Here is a 16,940-nt window from a genome sequence, read left to right on the forward strand (position 1 = left end):
CCCCCAGCCCCTTCTCTCAAGTTCTCCGAGTGACTGTGCTACCTCAGGGCATCTGCTTCTCTTTCCACCCCTGTGCCCGCCTTTTGCACTCCGTGCCTTAGACTAGTGGCACGATCCATCCTCTCAGCCCTGGGGTAGCCGGGGACCCTTCTGGGGCGCCCCTGCCCCAGCCTGGACCAGGCTCCCCTGCAGGCCCCAGGACCCCTGCTTCTCTTTTCCCTGGGGTGTGCCATGGGTTTTTATGCACATCCTTTCCTGCTGTTCCTGCCAGACTGGAGGCTGCCTGGGGCCGCGGGCTCCTCCTCCTCCCTCATCTCTGTCTCCATAGCTCCTGGCTCAGCCTGGTACCCTAGTGCTCAGGAAATCTTTGTTAGATGAAGAGCAGAACATTCCCACACAAGTCTTCCACGCCCCTCCCAACTAACGTGTAGACTGCCTGAAGCTGAGTGACCTACGTTAGCCTAGGGTTGGAGTCATGTGGCTTTGCTAGTGGTTTTATGCTGTGGGAGTTTGGCCCAGGGGTTCCCAAAGCAGGTGCCTGGACAATAGTGTCAGTACTGGTGAGAACCTATGAGAAATGCAGATTCCCAGGCCTGGCCTGTGGCCTTCCGACTCTGAAACTCTGAGGGTGGGGGCTGGGGCACCTGCATTCCGACAGCCTTCCTGGTGAGTCCTCGGCCCACTCAGGTCCCGGAGTCCCAGACTAGGCAGGGAAGGCGTGTGGTGCGTGGGTGCACCCTCATCTTTCTGTTGCTGTAACCAGGGCTCCCAAACCAGACCAGTCGTCACATTCGCCTGCAAGGAATTTTTTGGTTTTATATTTTGATTTTAAATACACTGTCCTTGGCTCCAATTCCAACTGCACTGGCTGGGCAGGACAGGCATGGGCCTGGACGCCCTCCCTGGGTGGCTCTGAGGGGTACCCAGATGTGGGGGCCACCGGCCTCCCCGGAGATACAGGGCTTTGGGGACAGGCTCCACCCTGAGCCCAGAGTGGCTTCTCCCTGAGCGGAAGGCGGCCAGTGCCCCGGCTGGTCCCAGATGCCTACGTGCCTCAAGGTCATGGCCAAGGACGGTGGGCTGTGTCCCTGGTGCCACGACAACAGCTTGCAGCATTGATGGCATCGGATGACTTTCTCATTGCCGGGTGTGAGGGCTGTGAGACTCCACCTCAATGTGTCTCTCTGTCCCCAGGAAGGATTCATAACCCCAATAACTAAGCTCTCTCTCCAGCTGATGCAGCAGCGCTCAGGCTGGACTAGTCACTGTGTCCCCGCTCACGTGTCTGAACCTGCAGGCCCTGCTGGGGGCTCCCCAGGGGTCCCTGAGTGGAAGCCGTGAGTAGAGAATGCCCAGGGTCTCCAGCCCTGGTGCCAGCTCTGTTACCCGCGCCCTCCTCCTGCCGGAGGCCTCTGCCTGCTCCGGGGTGTGCAAGGCCGTGCCCCACACCCGGCACCTCCTTGTCTGTCTTTCCCATTGTCCTGATGCGCCTCCCAGCTTCACAGAAACCTCCCCTCCTGCCCCTAGAGCCCAGGACGGCGCTTGCAGTGCTGGCCCCATCTGTCCTTTCCTACCCTCCATCCCTCCAATGCTGAACAGGCTGCGGGTCCCCGTAGCCTCGCAGAAGAGCTCCTGCAGGTCCACCCACAGCTGCCGGGACCCCCATCCTCATCTCTCTGGACCAGTCTGACGCCCAGCCCTCCTCCTGCTTGGAACTGTCCTGAGCTCACTGCCTGCCTCTGAGGCAGCCCTTTCCTTTCTCTTTTGCCCATTCCTCTCATCACCCTGACCCTAGATGCTGGGGGGAACCAGGGCTCCATCTTAGACGCTCCATCGCAAAGGCTGAAGTCCAGGACCCAGAAGTGGTCAGGGCCGGTGCCCTGAGGCTGAGGAGGGTCTGCTCCCAGCCTCGCGCCCGCTGCCACTGGCCTGAGACGACCTCTGCTTTCTCCCCGTGTCTTTGCGCCATCCTGCGCTCTGTCTGTGTCTTTGAATCCAGACCCTCCTTTCTATATGGACACCAGTAACATTGGCTTAGAGTTCACCCTAACGACCCAGCTTAACTAAATCTGTGAATGTCCTATTTCCAAATAGGTTCACATTATTGGGTTTTAGGATTTCAACATGTGTTTTTAGGTGACATAATTTAACCCATCACATCAGGATCAATTTCTGTTCGCTAACATCTCTTCGCTGCCTTTCCCCTGGAATGTGACCCCCTCGAGGGCAGGGCTGGTTTTGCCGTCCGTTGCTGCATTTGGAAGCGGCGCCTGGCGCCCTGTGGGCGTCCCGCACGATCAGTGGATGAGGAATGCAGGTGTCTCCGTCCGCTGGGGGGAAAGCCTTTGCCGCACAGCTCGGCTTTTACACAGCAATGTAATGTAATACTCCACTAAAGTGGTACTAACAGAATTTCACAGGCGGCTCGTGACTTTCAACCTGAATGCTGGCCATCGAGATTGGGCATCGGAGCTGCAAACTGCCCTGGCGACGGCTTGCGGCTCTTGACGGAACAGGCCCCCAGCCAGGAGGCCTTGAGGGGCATCTGCGGCCACGGGGTCTTCTGGGAATGCCCCGCCCCCTTGCCTGAGTTGCTGCCAGTGGGCTGGCTGCCTGGTTTCCGCGTGCACTCTCCATTGGGTGGTGAAATCACCCCTTACTGGGGCCTGGTTCACGCCAGAGATGAGCCCATTCAAAACAGGTGCTTTCTCTGTGCGTCCGCCCGTCCACAGCCGGAGTCCCAGCACCCTGCGCCTGCCCGTCCCTGCCTTCTCCCCGTTAGTGTACTTTCACTGAAGGCTGAGAGGAGCCAGTGTCCACATGGGGGGCCACGTGGGCTTCCCACAGCCCCGTCCACGCTGCACTGTTTGTCTGACAGCTGGAAACTCGGGTGACCCCTCGTGCCTGACGGGGAGCTGACCCCAGGCCGGGAGAGCAGGGTGTGTGTGGGGACCAGGAGGTAGGGCCGTGGGGCCATGGCGCTTTAGTGCTGCAGACTGATGGCTCTGTGGACATTTGAATGTGCATTTCCCCTGTGTGACTGCTCCCCCACTGTCCTCCGCAGCCCCCTGCGCCCCGAGGAAGGAAGGCGGCTGGTGGAGGACGTCGCCCGCCTCCTGCAGGTGCCCAGCAGCACCTTCGCTGACGTGGAGTAAGTATGGGGTCCTGGGGGTCCTGCTGGGCTCGTGTGGCTCAGTCACAGGGACTGCGTGGGAGGGAAGGAGCTGCCGGCCCGAGGCGCTCGTTAATTACACGAGGGAACCTGTTTTGAGAGGTGAAAGGGTGATTTCAGCAGCTGTGCTAAGTTATTTAGAGACAGGGAAACCTGTGCTTAAGGGGAAGAATGAGAATCTCCTGAAGGGCGGTGTCAGTGCCGCCAAGCGTCTCACTGGTAGTGTAGGAACCACCCAAGGCTCTAGAACCTTCTGCACATACCCTGTGCCAATGTATGGGAGCCTCTGGATGACCCACCCTAGAGAATGCTGCGGCAGCATTCCTGAGAACACGGGGGAAACGTCATTCACTCACTGTCCCCTTCACAGGGGGTGACGTCATTCACTCACTGTCCCCTTCACATGGGGGTGACGTCATTCACTCACTGACCCCTTCACTCAGGGTGATGTCATTCACTGTCTCCTTCACATGGGGTGATGTCATTCACTCACTCTCCCCTTCACACAGGATGATGTAATTCACTGACCCCTTCACATGGGGTGATGTCATTCACTGTCCCTTTCACACAGAGTGACGTCATTCACTCACTGTCCCCTTCACACAGGATGATGTAATTCACTGACCCCTTCACATGGGGGTGACGTCATTCACTGACCCCGTCACTCGGGGTGGCGTCATTCACTCACTGTCCCCTTCACAGAAGATGGTCACCGGGCACCTGGGGCAACTTGGCCTCACACCAGCAGCTGGACATCCTCTGTGAGACACATCGTCCCTGTCTCAAATCTGCCATTTATTAGAAAAGATGGTAGAGTGTATGTATCATTAGCATGGAGGGCCCTAGGGGTCACGCATGAGAAGCACCCCAGCCAGCCTGGGGCGAGAAGCTTCTAGAAGAAGAAATCTGAAGCCACGTGGAGGTGTCTGAGAGAGAGATGCGCCGTGCAGCCCGGGCTTGGTCACTGCAGCCCACACCATTCCCAGGGCACAGACACATGCAAAGAGCATTTTCAAGGACGTGTCCATGGGCAGGAAAGGACCTGAGGGCAGCGGCGGCCCCTCACATGGCGGGGCTCTAGCGGGTTTCCCTCACACGGGGTGGCCCGGTCGGCAGCCCAGGTAGCACTCTCAGCAGGGACAGAGAGGCCATCTAGGGACCCAGTGTGTACAGCACGGGGACCTACAGGGTGAGCATAGTGAGATGGTGTGACGACAGCTGAGGGAGAGCAGCGCTGAGGTCACCTGGGAAAGGGAAGACTGGAGGGCAGGAGACGGGTACAGATCCAGGTAAGGCGGGTGCAGTGGTGATGGAAGCGCAGGGACCCGGGGGGAGGGGCCGGGGGCATGGATGGGGCTGCAGTGGGCGAGTGGGCTGCAGAGGACCAGGTGAGAGGTGGCAGGTGCATGGGGCCTTAATTGGCAGGGTCATGCCAATTTGCTCATACCAGGTGAGCACAGGGGCACATACTTGGGGCTGCAGTGGGCAGGTTGTTTGCAGAGATCCATGTGAGAGTGGGACCAGGTGCAGGGTAAATACAATGGGAAGAGGCTATGCTGAGACACAGGTATTTGGGGGCAGGTGTATGGGCCTGCAGTAGGCAGTGGAGGTTCAGAGATCCATGTGTGAGAGAGAGGGCAGCTGCATGAGCCTGCTGTGGGCTGGGGCTGTGCAGAGATCCAGGTGTGAGAGAGAGGGCAGCTGCATGAACCTGCTGTGGGCTGGGGCTGTGCAGAGATCCAGGTGTGAGAGAGAGGGCAGCTGCATGAGCCTGCTGTGGGCTGGGGCTGTGCAGAGATCCAGGTGTGAGAGAGGGCAGCTGCATGCCTGCTGTGGGCTGGGGCTGTGCAGAGATCCAGGTGTGAGAGAGGGCAGCTGCATGCCTGCTGTGGGCTGGAGCTGTGCAGAGATCCATGTGTGAGAGAGAGGGCAGCTGCATGAGCCTGCTGTGGGCTGGAGCTGTGCAGAGATCCATGTGTGAGAGAGGGCAGCTACATGCCTGCTGTGGGCTGGAGCTGTGCAGAGATCCAGGTGTGAGAGAGAGGGCAGCTGCATGAGCCTGCTGTGGGCTGGGGCTGTGCAGAGATCCAGGTGTGAGAGAGGGCAGCTGCATGCCTGCTGTGGGCTGGGGCTGTGCAGAGATCCAGGTGAGAGACAGGGCAGCTGCATGAGCCTGCTGTGGGCTGGGGCTGTGCAGAGATCCAGGTGTGAGAGAGGGCAGCTGCATGAGCCTGCTGTGGGCTGGGGCTGTGCAGAGATCCAGGTGAGAGACAGGGCAGCTGCATGAGCCTGCTGTGGGCTGGGGCTGTGCAGAGATCCAGGTGAGAGAGAGGGCAGCTGCATGAGCCTGCTGTGGGCTGGGGCTGTGCAGAGATCCAGGTGTGAGAGAGGGCAGCTGCATGCCTGCTGTGGGCTAGGGCTGTGCAGAGATCCAGGTGAGAGACAGGGCAGCTGCATGAGCCTGCTGTGGGCTGGGGCTGTGCAGAGATCCAGGTGTGAGAGAGGGCAGCTGCATGAGCCTGCTGTGGGCTGGGGCTGTGCAGAGATCCAGGTGAGAGAGAGGGCAGCTGCATGCCTGCTGTGGGCTGGGGCTGTGCAGAGATCCAGGTGTGAGAGAGGGCAGCTGCATGCCTGCTGTGGGCTAGGGCTGTGCAGAGATCCAGGTGTGAGAGAGGGCAGCTGCATGAGCCTGCTGTGGGCTGGGGCTGTGCAGAGATCCAGGTGTGAGAGAGGGCAGCTACATGCCTGCTGTGGGCTGGGGCTGTGCAGAGATCCAGGTGTGAGAGAGAGGGCAGCTGCATGAGCCTGCTGTGGGCTGGGGCTGTGCAGAGATCCAGGTGTGAGAGAGGGCAGCTGCATGCCTGCTGTGGGCTGGGGCTGTGCAGAGATCCAGGTGAGAGAGAGGGCAGCTGCATGCCTGCTGTGGGCTGGGACTGTGCAGAGATCCAGGTGTGAGAGAGAGCAGCTGCATGCCTGCTGTGGGCTAGGGCTGTGCAGAGATCCAGGTGTGAGAGAGGGCAGCTGCATGAGCCTGCTGTGGGCTGGGGCTGTGCAGAGATCCAGGTGTGAGAGAGGGCAGCTACATGCCTGCTGTGGGCTGGGGCTGTGCAGAGATCCAGGTGTGAGAGAGAGGGCAGCTGCATGAGCCTGCTGTGGGCTGGGGCTGTGCAGAGATCCAGGTGTGAGAGAGGGCAGCTGCATGCCTGCTGTGGGCTGGGGCTGTGCAGAGATCCAGGTGAGAGAGGGGGCAGGCGCAGGGCAATGCAGATATCCATATGAGAAGGGACATGTTCATGGGCTGCTGTGGGCAGGAGACATGAGGAGATACAGGTGAGGAAGAGAGCGGGTGCAGCGTGACTGCAGTGGGCGGCCACTGAGTGACTTCTGCCTGGGAGGCAGGAATCGAAGAATTGTAGAATGGCATGTGTTGACCTGCACAGTGTGACCCCTGCCCGTGGAAATGCATGCAGGTGGGGCCTCAGGCAGAAGTCCTGGTGGTCCCTGGGCATTCAAGCGTTTTCCCCGTGGCTTACCATGGGGAGGGCCTGTTGTCCCAGGGCGGTCTGGGATGTTTGGGTGCCCGGGATTCTGGGGGCGGCGGCGGGCAGGGGCTGCGGCTGTTTCCCACCTGATAGGAAAGGCATCAGTGTTTTACCTTCTGGTGTGACTGATGGTATTGCATATGTGTGCGGTGGTTTTCAGCACACCAGGGACTTGGGAGTGGGGAGGGTTTGAAGGAACTTCCTAAGGGTTTGATTAATAGACACCGTTCTGTCAGGTACCTGGATGACTCCTAAGGGTTGCTGTCCAGGTGACTCAGGGGACAGATCTGGGTAGTGTCGATGTCATAACTTCAATGTACAGTGGACAGGAAGGTCCCAGCTTCTGATGGGATCTGCAGATGGAGGTAAGGGAAGAGAAGAGGGGCAGCGATGTGAGCACACCCTTAGGTACGTGTGAGAACAGACAGGCCTGCGTGTCGGCTTCACCTCGGCTTCTTGTGAGGCCGCTCCCACAGGCAGTGTTTCGGGTTCCTAGGGAAGAAATTTTAACTCCAGGGAAACCGCACTGGACAAATTTCACAGAAGTTGAAAATAGAAGAAACTCCCAAGACCAGAAAGAACTGAGATGCTTCCAGGGTCTTAAGTGTTTCTCTTTATGCTGAAGGAGAATTAGATAATCTGGTTTTATGGGATCAGGGGGAAGTGACTCTTCCTCTCGAGGCCATGGTTTTATTTTGAAAATTAGAGGGATTTGCCTACTTGATCTTTAGTGATTATTCAAGGATTAATCTTCTGTGAATCCGTGACCTGGGACACTAGTCAAAATCATGTAGCAGGCACTCTGTCACCTTCAGGAAGCAGGGCACAAGTAGTGTGACAGAGTCATATCCCCAAGGGCAGTCCCACAGGCAGGTGTTTGTTCATCAGCCCTGAGAGACACCCTCTTTATCTGTGTTTTGGGGATTCCCAGAGTGGTACACTTTTGAGTAGTGATAAACAGTGAGTCAGGAAAGGGGGAAATTGCTTCTGCCAGATGATACACGAAGGTGTATGGCAGAGGCAGGGACGGAGGTGATGGTGGAGCTTTGGAGGAAGCTGGTCTAGAGCTGGGAGGGAGCAGAGATGGAGACTGGGATGGAGCTGGATAGAAAGGGAGATGACCTGGGATGAAGCTCAGAAAGGGGCTGGAGATGCCACTTGGAAGGAGTAAGGATAAAAATGAGATAGAGCAGAAATGGACCTGGGAGGAAGCCAAATAGAGCTGAAGGTGGGCCTGGATGGGGCTGGGATGGACTGGGGTAGAGCTAAGGTAGAGTTGGGAAGGAACTGGAAATGGAAATGGGATGAAGCTCAGAAAGAAGCTGAGATGAATCTGGGGACAAAGCAGGCAAAGCAGGATGGAGCTGCGATGGAGCAGTGATGAGCTAGGACAGAGCTGGAAGGAGCTGGGAATAAAACACAATAGAGATGGGGATAGAGTTCATTGGACTGAAATTGAGCTAGATGAAGGAGGGATGGAACTGGATGAGCCAGGATGGAGTAGAGATGAGCTGGGTATAGAGTGGGATGGAGCTGGAATGGAGCTGCAGATGGAGCTGGTGCTGGAGAGAGCTGGATGGAGCTGCAGGGAGTAAGATGGAGCCAGGATAGAGATTGATGGAGGTAGGAATAGAGCAGGGCATGCATCTGGATGGAGCTGTGATGGATCTGTGGATGGAGCTGGGATGGGGCTGGGATGGGGCTGGGATGGAGCTGAGGATGGGGCTGGATGGAGCTGTGATGGATCTGTGGATGGAGCTGTGATGGATCTGTGGATGGAGCTGTGATGGATCTGTGGATGGAGTTGGGATGGGGCTGAGGGTGGATCTGGGATGGTTTGAAGCAGCTTATTGGAGTTGGGGTGGAGCTGAGGGTGGGTCTGGGATGGTTTGAAGCAGCTCATTGGAGTTGGGGTGGAGCTGAGGGCAGATCTGGGATGGTTTGAAGCAGCTCTTTGGAGTTGGGGTGGAGCTGAGGGTGGGTCTGGGATGGTTTGAAGCAGCTCATTGGAGTTGGGATGGAGCTGAGGGTGAATCTGGGATGGTTTGAAGCAGCTCATTGGAGTTGGGGTGGAGCTGAGGGTGGGTCTGGGATGATTTGAAGCAGCTCATTGGAGTTGGGATGGAGCTGAGGGTGAATCTGGGATGGTTTGAAGCAGCTCATTGGAGTTGGGGTGGAGCTGACGGCAGATCTGGGATGGTTTGAAGCAGCTCTTTGGAGTTGGGGTGGAGCTGACGGCAGATCTGGGATGGTTTGAAGCAGCTCTTTGGAGTTGGGGTGGAGCTGAGGGCAGATCTGGGATGGTTTGAAGCAGTTCATTGGAGTTGGGGTGGAGCTGAGGGTTTATCTGGGATGGTTTGAAGCAGCTCTTTGGAGTTGGGGTGGAGCTGACGGCAGATCTGGGATGGTTTGAAGCAGCTCATTGGAGTTGGGGTGGAGCTGAGGGTGGGTCTGGGATGATTTGAAGCAGCTCATTGGAGTTGGGGTGGAGCTGAGGGCAGATCTGGGATGGTTTGAAGCAGCTCTTTGGAGTTGGGGTGGAGCTGAGGGTGGGTCTGGGATGGTTTGAAGCAGCTCATTGGAGTTGGGGTGGAGTTGGGATGGAGCTGAGGGTGAATCTGGGATGGTTTGAAGCAGCTCTTTGGAGTTGGGGTGGAGCTGAGGGTGGATCTGGGATGGTTTGAAGCAGCTCATTGGAGTTGGGGTGGAGCTGAGGGCAGATCTGGGATGGTTTGAAGCAGCTCATTGGAGTTGGGGTGGAGCTGAGGGTGGGTCTGGGATGATTTGAAGCAGCTCATTGGAGTTGGGGTGGAGCTGAGGGCAGATCTGGGATGGTTTGAAGCAGCTCATTGGAGTTGGGGTGGAGCTGAGGGTGGGTCTGGGATGATTTGAAGCAGCTCTTTGGAGTTGGGGTGGAGCTGAGGGTGGGTCTGGGATGGTTTGAAGCAGCTCATTGGAGTTGGGGTGGAGTTGGGATGGAGCTGAGGGTGAATCTGGGATGGTTTGAAGCAGCTCTTTGGAGTTGGGGTGGAGCTGAGGGTGGATCTGGGATGGTTTGAAGCAGCTCATTGGAGTTGGGGTGGAGTTGGGATGGAGCTGAGGGTGGATCTGGGATGGTTTGAAGCAGCTCTTTGGAGTTGGGGTGGAGCTGAGGGTGGGTCTGGGATGGTTTGAAGCAGCTCATTGGAGTTGGGGTGGAGTTGGGATGGAGCTGAGGGTGAATCTGGGATGGTTTGAAGCAGCTCTTTGGAGTTGGGGTGGAGCTGAGGGTGGGTCTGGGATGGTTTGAAGCAGCTCATTGGAGTTGGGGTGGAGTTGGGATGGAGCTGAGGGTGGATCTGGGATGGTTTGAAGCAGCTCATCGGAGTTGGGGTGGAGCTGAGGGTGGGTCTGGGATGGTTTGAAGCAGCTCATTGGAGTTGGGGTGGAGCTGAGGGTTTATCTGGGTTGGTTTGAAGCAGCTCATTGGAGTTGGGGTGGAGCTGAGGGTGGGTCTGGGATGGTTTGAAGCAGGTCATCGGAGTTGGGGTGGAGCTGAGGGTGGATCTGGGATGGTTTGAAGCAGGTCATCGGAGTTGGGGTGGAGCTGAGGGTGGATCTGGGATGGTTTGAAGCAGCTCATCGGAGTTGGGGTTGAGGTATCGTGGAGCTGAGGGCGGTGCTGGATGGAGCTGGGATGGAGTTTGGGATGGAGCCGCGATGCTTTTGATAATGGGTGGTTATTGGCTCTTCCTCAAGCTCCCCACCACTGCCAACAAGGCCTCCCTCCGTCCTGCTGTCTCCTCCCTTCTGTTCTCCTGTCTGTCCCCGTCTCAGTGAGCCCTGCAGTCTTCGTCTCCTCTTTCATCTTGTGAAGGGCCCTGCTGCTGATCTTGGTGTCTTACTCTTTCCTCATCTATGACTTTTTTATCCATCCACAAATCCCTGATTTTCACGGCAGTAGCTTTGCTCCTAAGTTGCGTTGATAACGTGTCTTCCAGGGCCTTTCTCAGGAGTCTATGAGCCTGAGCTTCACCTGACCTCCACTGTCCTCATCCTGACCTTCCTCAGGCCTTCTGATGCCTCAGACTGCTCCAGAGAGGGTGTAGTGACAAAGCACAGACAGGAAACCTCAGGGACAGATGCCCCGATGCTCCGCTGCCCTAAATCCATCTCTAAGAACCAGCAGGCAGTGTGTCCAGGCTGTAGACATCCCGGGCTGAGTGGGGCGATCTGACATTGCGGGCATTACAGAGGGCAGTCTGCCGTGGCCCCCAACACTTTGCTGACCGTCTTGTCCAGTGGGGGCCTGCAATGACCTGGCACAGAGCAGGACATATAAGAAGGGGACACCTGTCCCTGCTGCTGAGCTGTTCACAACCTGGCTTATGAGACAAACAAGTCGGACAGTGCTAGAGAAGGTTCTAGAAGTGCCAGTGACCTCAGGCATTCCAAGTACCTCTCAGGTAGGGAAGTGAGGCTGGAGAGGAAGGGGGTCTCCCGGGGCCCAGGGAGCAGGCCCTGCCTTGGACATTGCCACTCCCTGGCCACAGGAATGTTAGTCCAGAAAGGAGGGTTTTCCTGATGGTCTTTGGGTCTCACCTCTGTGCAGGGCTCCTCACGTTCTTTTTCCCACTGCTGCTATTTTATTTTAAATCTTTTTACTTCTTTGGATTGGAAGGACCCACCTGCCATCAAGTATCCCAAATGGTTCAAATTGCATTCCTTTCCACGAAGGAATCCACCCCAGGCCTGCGTCTTTCGCACTGTTCCTCCCGAAGGCCCCCAGGAAGGGGCCTGGTTTTAGGACTTGGGAGCTCACCCAGGCCCAGGCCAGGCGCACAGGCAGGATGAGGCCACAGGTGGTTGAGTGGGAGCCTCGCACTGACCGCAGCCAGTGATGGCAGGCCCTTTGCTCTAGGCGCTCGCGTCTGCCTGTGCTGTCAGACAGGGACAGGTGCATGTCTGGAGAGCCAGCCCTGACTGGGTCCTGCTTGTTTCAGAAGAGGGGCTCCCCATGCACTGACGCCCCAGCTCCTGTCCCGTCAGGCTCCCTGTCTAGGACCCAGCTCTGATGCCGCTGAAGAGCATGAGGCACTGTCCTGGGTGCACCTTCTCCTGGGTCTGCAGTGCCTTCCCTGCACCATAGCCCCCAGCACGTTAGGCGGGTGCTGTCTCTCCCCAGACCATCAGCCCCTCAGTTCCTCTCTGTGTTCTGAACCTGGTTCAGTGACTGCAGAGGGGTGTGTGTTAAGTGCAAGTGTGATGCAAGCCTGATGCGGTGAGTCTGTGAACAGCGAAGGCCTCATCCGTCCACCACCCGCAGAGCTGCAGCACCCATCCCACACCCCTCTGTGGTCCTGCAGCCCTGGGAAATGCACCTATGCACCTATTGCTGCCAAGGCCCGCGGCACCGATGCACGTGTGGGTGCATGAGTGCGAGGGTGCCTCCTTGGTTGAAAGAGATTGTTGTGGGGGACATCTGAGGGCCGTGGACAGGAAGAAGCCTGGGTACCATGAGAGGCGCCTCCATGGGAGGGAGGAGGCCGTTGCACCCAGACACATAACTGAGATCATCGCACAGAGGGCGGGCAGTCACACGCGGCAGCTTTGGAATAAAATGTCCTCGCGCCAGCTTGGGACACATGCACCGTGTTCAGCATATTTTCCTCTGGCGAGGCCCTGCTGTGGTGGCCGTCCAGCACACAGAAGACCGTGCACGGGGGCTCTGTGGTTTTTGAAGGTTCCTCCCGGCCACCCTGCTGCCGATGGCTGCCACATAGTTTGCATCATGGCTCCAGGATGAAGGCGCGGGCTGGGGGTTCCTGGCACCTGGGCTCAGCACTTGACACATGGGGCCAGTTTGCGACCCGGGGCTTGAGAGAGGAACCACTTCATCCTCAGGACAAGAAAGAGGTCGCAGGGTCAGCTGCGAGCTCCGTGGCCGCCCTCTGAGAGTGGCTCCTGGGACCTCGGGGCCCAGCGCAGCGTAACTGATGGGCAGAGATGGGCCTCTCTCTGCTCACTGCTTTGGCCATCTCTGCCGTCCCTCGGTAACATTCCCTGGGACGGGGTGGGCCAGAATGAAGCCGGGAGGAGCGGTTGGCCACCTGGCCAACAGCTGGAAGGTCAGGGTGGCTGGAGCTTTGCTGTCCACTCTGACTGGAGTGGACCTGAGGCCGAGGGGTGCACTCCTGTGCCAGGAGCGCGTGAGACTTTTCTTAAACACCAGCTGGGGCTTGTTTGAAAGTCTCCGTGGCTTTCGTGGTGAGCTGTGTTTTAAACTCCTGGTGCAGTGGAAGGTGTGAGGTCTTCCTTTGCATTCAGTGGGATTGTTTGGCTAGATGTCTGAAGGAGCAAGGTGACTCTGCTGACGTTTCTTTTGCCGTGAAGAAACGTTTTAGTTTAAGCGCCATCTATTTATCACTGTTTTCGTTGCATTTGCTTTTGGGTTCTTGGCCATGAAGTCTTTACCAAAGCCAGTGTCTAGAAGGGTTTTTTCCAGTGTTATTTTCTAGAATTTTTATGGTTTCAGGTCTTAGGTTAAGTCCTTGGTCCATCTTGAGTTGAATTTTGTGGAAGGTGAGAGGTGAGGACCCTGTTTCTTTCTCCTACGTGTGGCTAGCCACTCATCCCAGCACCATTTGTAGAACAGGGTGTCATGTTTGTCTGCTGTGTCCAAGTTCATTTGGCTGTAAGTATTTGGCTTCATTTCTGGGTTCTCTATTCTGTTCCACTGGTCTATGTGCCTATGCTGTTTTGGTGACTATGGCCTTATAGAATAATTTGAAGTCATGTAATGTGATGCCTCCAGATTTATTCTTTTTGCTCAGTCTTGCTGTGGCTATGAGGGCTCTTTTTTGGTTCCGTATGAATTTTAGGATTGTCTTTTCTAGTTCTGTGAAGAATGATGGTGGTATTTGGATGGGAATTGCATTGAATTTGTAGATTGCTTTCGGCAGCATGGTCATTTTCACAATGTCGATTCTACCCATCCCTGAGCATGGGATGTTTCCATTTGTTTGTGTCATCTATCATTTCTTTCAGCAGTAAACAGACAACCCAAAGACTGGGGAAAATCTTCACGATCTATATATCCAACAGAAGACTAATACCCAGACTCTAAATATAACTCACATCAGCAAGGAACAATCTCATCAAAACAAGGGGTAAAGATATGAACAGACAGTTCTCAGAAGGAGACGTACAAATGGCCAACAAACACATGAGAAAACACGTGAAAAAACGCTCAACGTCACTAATGATCAGGGAAATGCAGATCAAAACCGCAGCGCGACACACCTCACTCCTGCAAGAACGGCCGCGATCAGAACCTCAAACAGTAGATGCGGGTGTGGGTGTGGTGATCGGGGAACACGGCTGCACTGCTGCTGGGCATGTGAACTGGCACAGCCGCTAAGGAAAACAGTGTAGAGCTTCCTCCGTCTGACCCAGCAAGCCCACCCCTGGGTGTCTACGCACAGGACAAGAAGTCGTTATATGAGAAACGGCAGCACAATTCAAAACTGCAAAAATATGGAACCAGCCCAAATGCCCGTCAGTCAGTGAATGGATAAAGAAAAAGAAATTATGGTATGCGCGCGCGCGCGCGCACACACACACACACACACACACACACACCATGGAATACTATCCAGCCATAAAAAGCAAAGAAATAGTGGCATTCTCAGCAACCTGGATGGAACTGGAGGCCAATATTCTAAGCGAAGGAACTCAGGAATCTAAAGCAAACATCGTGTGTTCTCACTCATAAGTGGGAGCTAAGCTATGAGGATGCAGAGGCTTAAGAATGACACAGTGGACTTTGGGGACTTGGGTAAAGGGTGGCAGGAGGGTGGGGATAAGACCGCACGCTGGGGTCAGTGCACACTGCTTGGGTGATGGGTGCACAGAAATCTCAGAAATTGCCTCTTAGGAACGTAATCATGTAACCAAACGCCGCCTGTTCCCTGAAAACCTATGGAAATAAAAATAAGAAGGAATAATTTAACGAACACAGTGGTCCTTACGAGGGAGGAGTGGAGAGAGGAAGTGAAGCGTGACCGCCAATGGGATGAGGAGAGGAAGAGAAGGCAGCCGGGACGTGGAACCGGGGATGAGGCCAGAGCAGAAGCGAGTCTTCAGGGCTGAGAAGACCGGCTCCTCCCGAGGGCCCGGGAACCCTGCACCCGCACGCCGGTCCTCTGCCGTCTTCTCTGGCCTCCTGCCCTGCCCCGCGCCACATGCCCTGCTGCTTTCTCGTGTTCTCCCAGCTCCTCGGTGGTCTCGCCTTGCTTCATCTCTCCCCTCCTCCCCCACGAAGAGCATCATGTGCTCACGAAATTAAACGTCCTCCTTCCCGTCACGGAGCCCAAGCAACCCTTCACCTTCACAGTATCAGCAAAATGGTGGGACTGGCACACGCCAGGCCGGGGAGGGGGCAGGGGAAGTGTGTGCTTTGGGGAGCCTTTGGTGTCACGGAGCAGCTGGACCTCGCCCGTGCCCGCTCCTTGCCCCTGGCCCTCCCAGTAACCGCCTTCGCTGTCTGAGGATGGATTCTGAGCACAGAGGGCTTCTCAGCTCTGAGGGGGCAGGGCTGGGCTTCAACAGACTCGGTCCTCGGTAAACATGGCTCTCCACCGTCTCCCTACTCAGGACGCTGGTGGCCCCCTCTTTCCTGCAGAGTCAAACCTGAGTCCCACTGCCCGTCCCTGAGAGCCTTCGAGAATCTGGACCACCGTGCCTCCTTCCCAGGGAGCCTCCCCGGTGGCCTCGCCTGTGGTCCTCCACTGGTTCCTCTGCCCACATGTCAGAGCTGAAGTCTGAGCCTTCTGCGTCCAGCACCTTCTCCGAGGTCCCCAGTCCTGGCCAGGTGGAGGCTGCCCACACCTGGTCTTGAGTTAGGTGCCCACGTGCGTGTGTGCTCACGTATAGTGGAGCGCAGAGCCCTGCCTCCATGACCTGTGCTTCCCCCGGGCCTGGCAGCAGCGGGCACACACTTGGCAAATGTGTGGGCTCCAGGGACTGACATGGGCGTGGGCTGTGCCTGGTTGGTGCCTCGGGGAGGGCAGCAGCTCTGGCAGGCGGGGAGGCAACACAGTCACGCGGGGCTGCATGTCGGAGCCCGTTCTCAGAGCGGCTCGTTGCGTCGGGAAAGGAAGAGAGGCGGGTGGGATGTGCAAGCTGTCACTCTCAGACCCCTGCGGTTTTATGGAAGGACTAGTTATGCCGAATGTGTTTTGTTGGTGGTTATGTAGCTGTCAAGTAAATTCCATTATTTCTTATTACATCATTAGAGACCATTAAAACTGCATTAGTTTGTGATGTAATTATGGCAGCAGACCCGCAGTGGCCGCAGCCGGGTTTTACAACGTGATCATTGCCGTCCGTGGCGCGGTGATCGATGCCAGGCTGTCTTCCACAGACTCTCGGTCAGGTGGGCAGCACTCCTGGCAAGAAGAACGCCAAAGGCACATTCCGATGAGCCCCCGAGTCCACAGTGAGACCAGCTCCGTGTCAGTTCTTCCAGACGGCTTCGGTTGAGCCCCCGCGTCAGCCACGTGCGGTCCTGGATCCACTGGGCATCCGGGGCGCGCGGCCTAATTCTGTGACCAATCTTCATGCGCTCTCCCGGTGAAGAAGCGTTGACTTTCTCATCCGTGCGATTTAGCGGGTTGATGAATACAGTGGTGGTGTTCTCCAAGGCGGTTACCCAAGAGGCAGCCGTGGGAATTCTCAACCCTGACGCTTCTCCTTAGGGTCTTCTCTGTGCACAGGGCGTGGGAGATGCCTGTGCCTGCTGGATCCTGTGACAGTCCCAGGGCTGCCCGGGCCCCTCCCCTCAGTGCCTGTCCCTCTTCCAGCCTGCCAGTGGGAGAAGTCCCTGGGGTTTGCAGGGAAGCTTCCAGAAAGTATGTTTCAGCTCCCCGGGGCAGAACTGTGATTCCTTGCCACAGTCTTGTCCCTGTGCATGAGGGGTTTACGAAGACGTTGCAGGCAGCAGGAACCCTGTGAGGGGTGAGAATGGCCCTGAATTCCCTGGTTGGCTCTAGTTTTCCCCGTAGCCTCGACGACTATGAAGCCCTGGAAAATTTGGTCTGCACATCAGGGCAGTGCAGATTTGCAACTGCAGAGACAGTGCTGTGGGTTAGTAATATCACTCAAAGCCATGAGCCCCAGCAGTGAAGAGATCCCAGGAGCCCTCAGGGAGGGTCTCGGTAAATGGCATTTACCTCTCGACGCAGCGT

The 16,940-nt window shown here is 56.7% G+C and overlaps 1 protein-coding gene across 6 annotated transcripts in view; it reads left to right on the top strand.

Moving 5' to 3' along the window:
• The window catches only part of PTPRN2 (protein tyrosine phosphatase receptor type N2), a 1,009,611-nt gene that overhangs the window by 435,677 nt on the left and 556,994 nt on the right, over positions 1-16,940 (top strand). For all 6 annotated transcript variants that reach the window (XM_064367217.1, XM_064367124.1, XM_064367043.1 and 3 more), the window contains one exon: positions 3,065-3,151. In XM_064367217.1, the coding sequence (XP_064223287.1) occupies positions 3,065-3,151 (87 nt within the window). The remainder of the gene's footprint in view (positions 1-3,064; positions 3,152-16,940) is intronic.

Source organism: Aotus nancymaae, unplaced genomic scaffold, assembly GCF_030222135.1.
Source record: "Aotus nancymaae isolate 86718 unplaced genomic scaffold, 86718_ANA_hifiasm-v0.15.2.pri h1tg000002l, whole genome shotgun sequence".
Lineage (NCBI taxonomy): Eukaryota > Metazoa > Chordata > Mammalia > Primates > Aotidae > Aotus > Aotus nancymaae.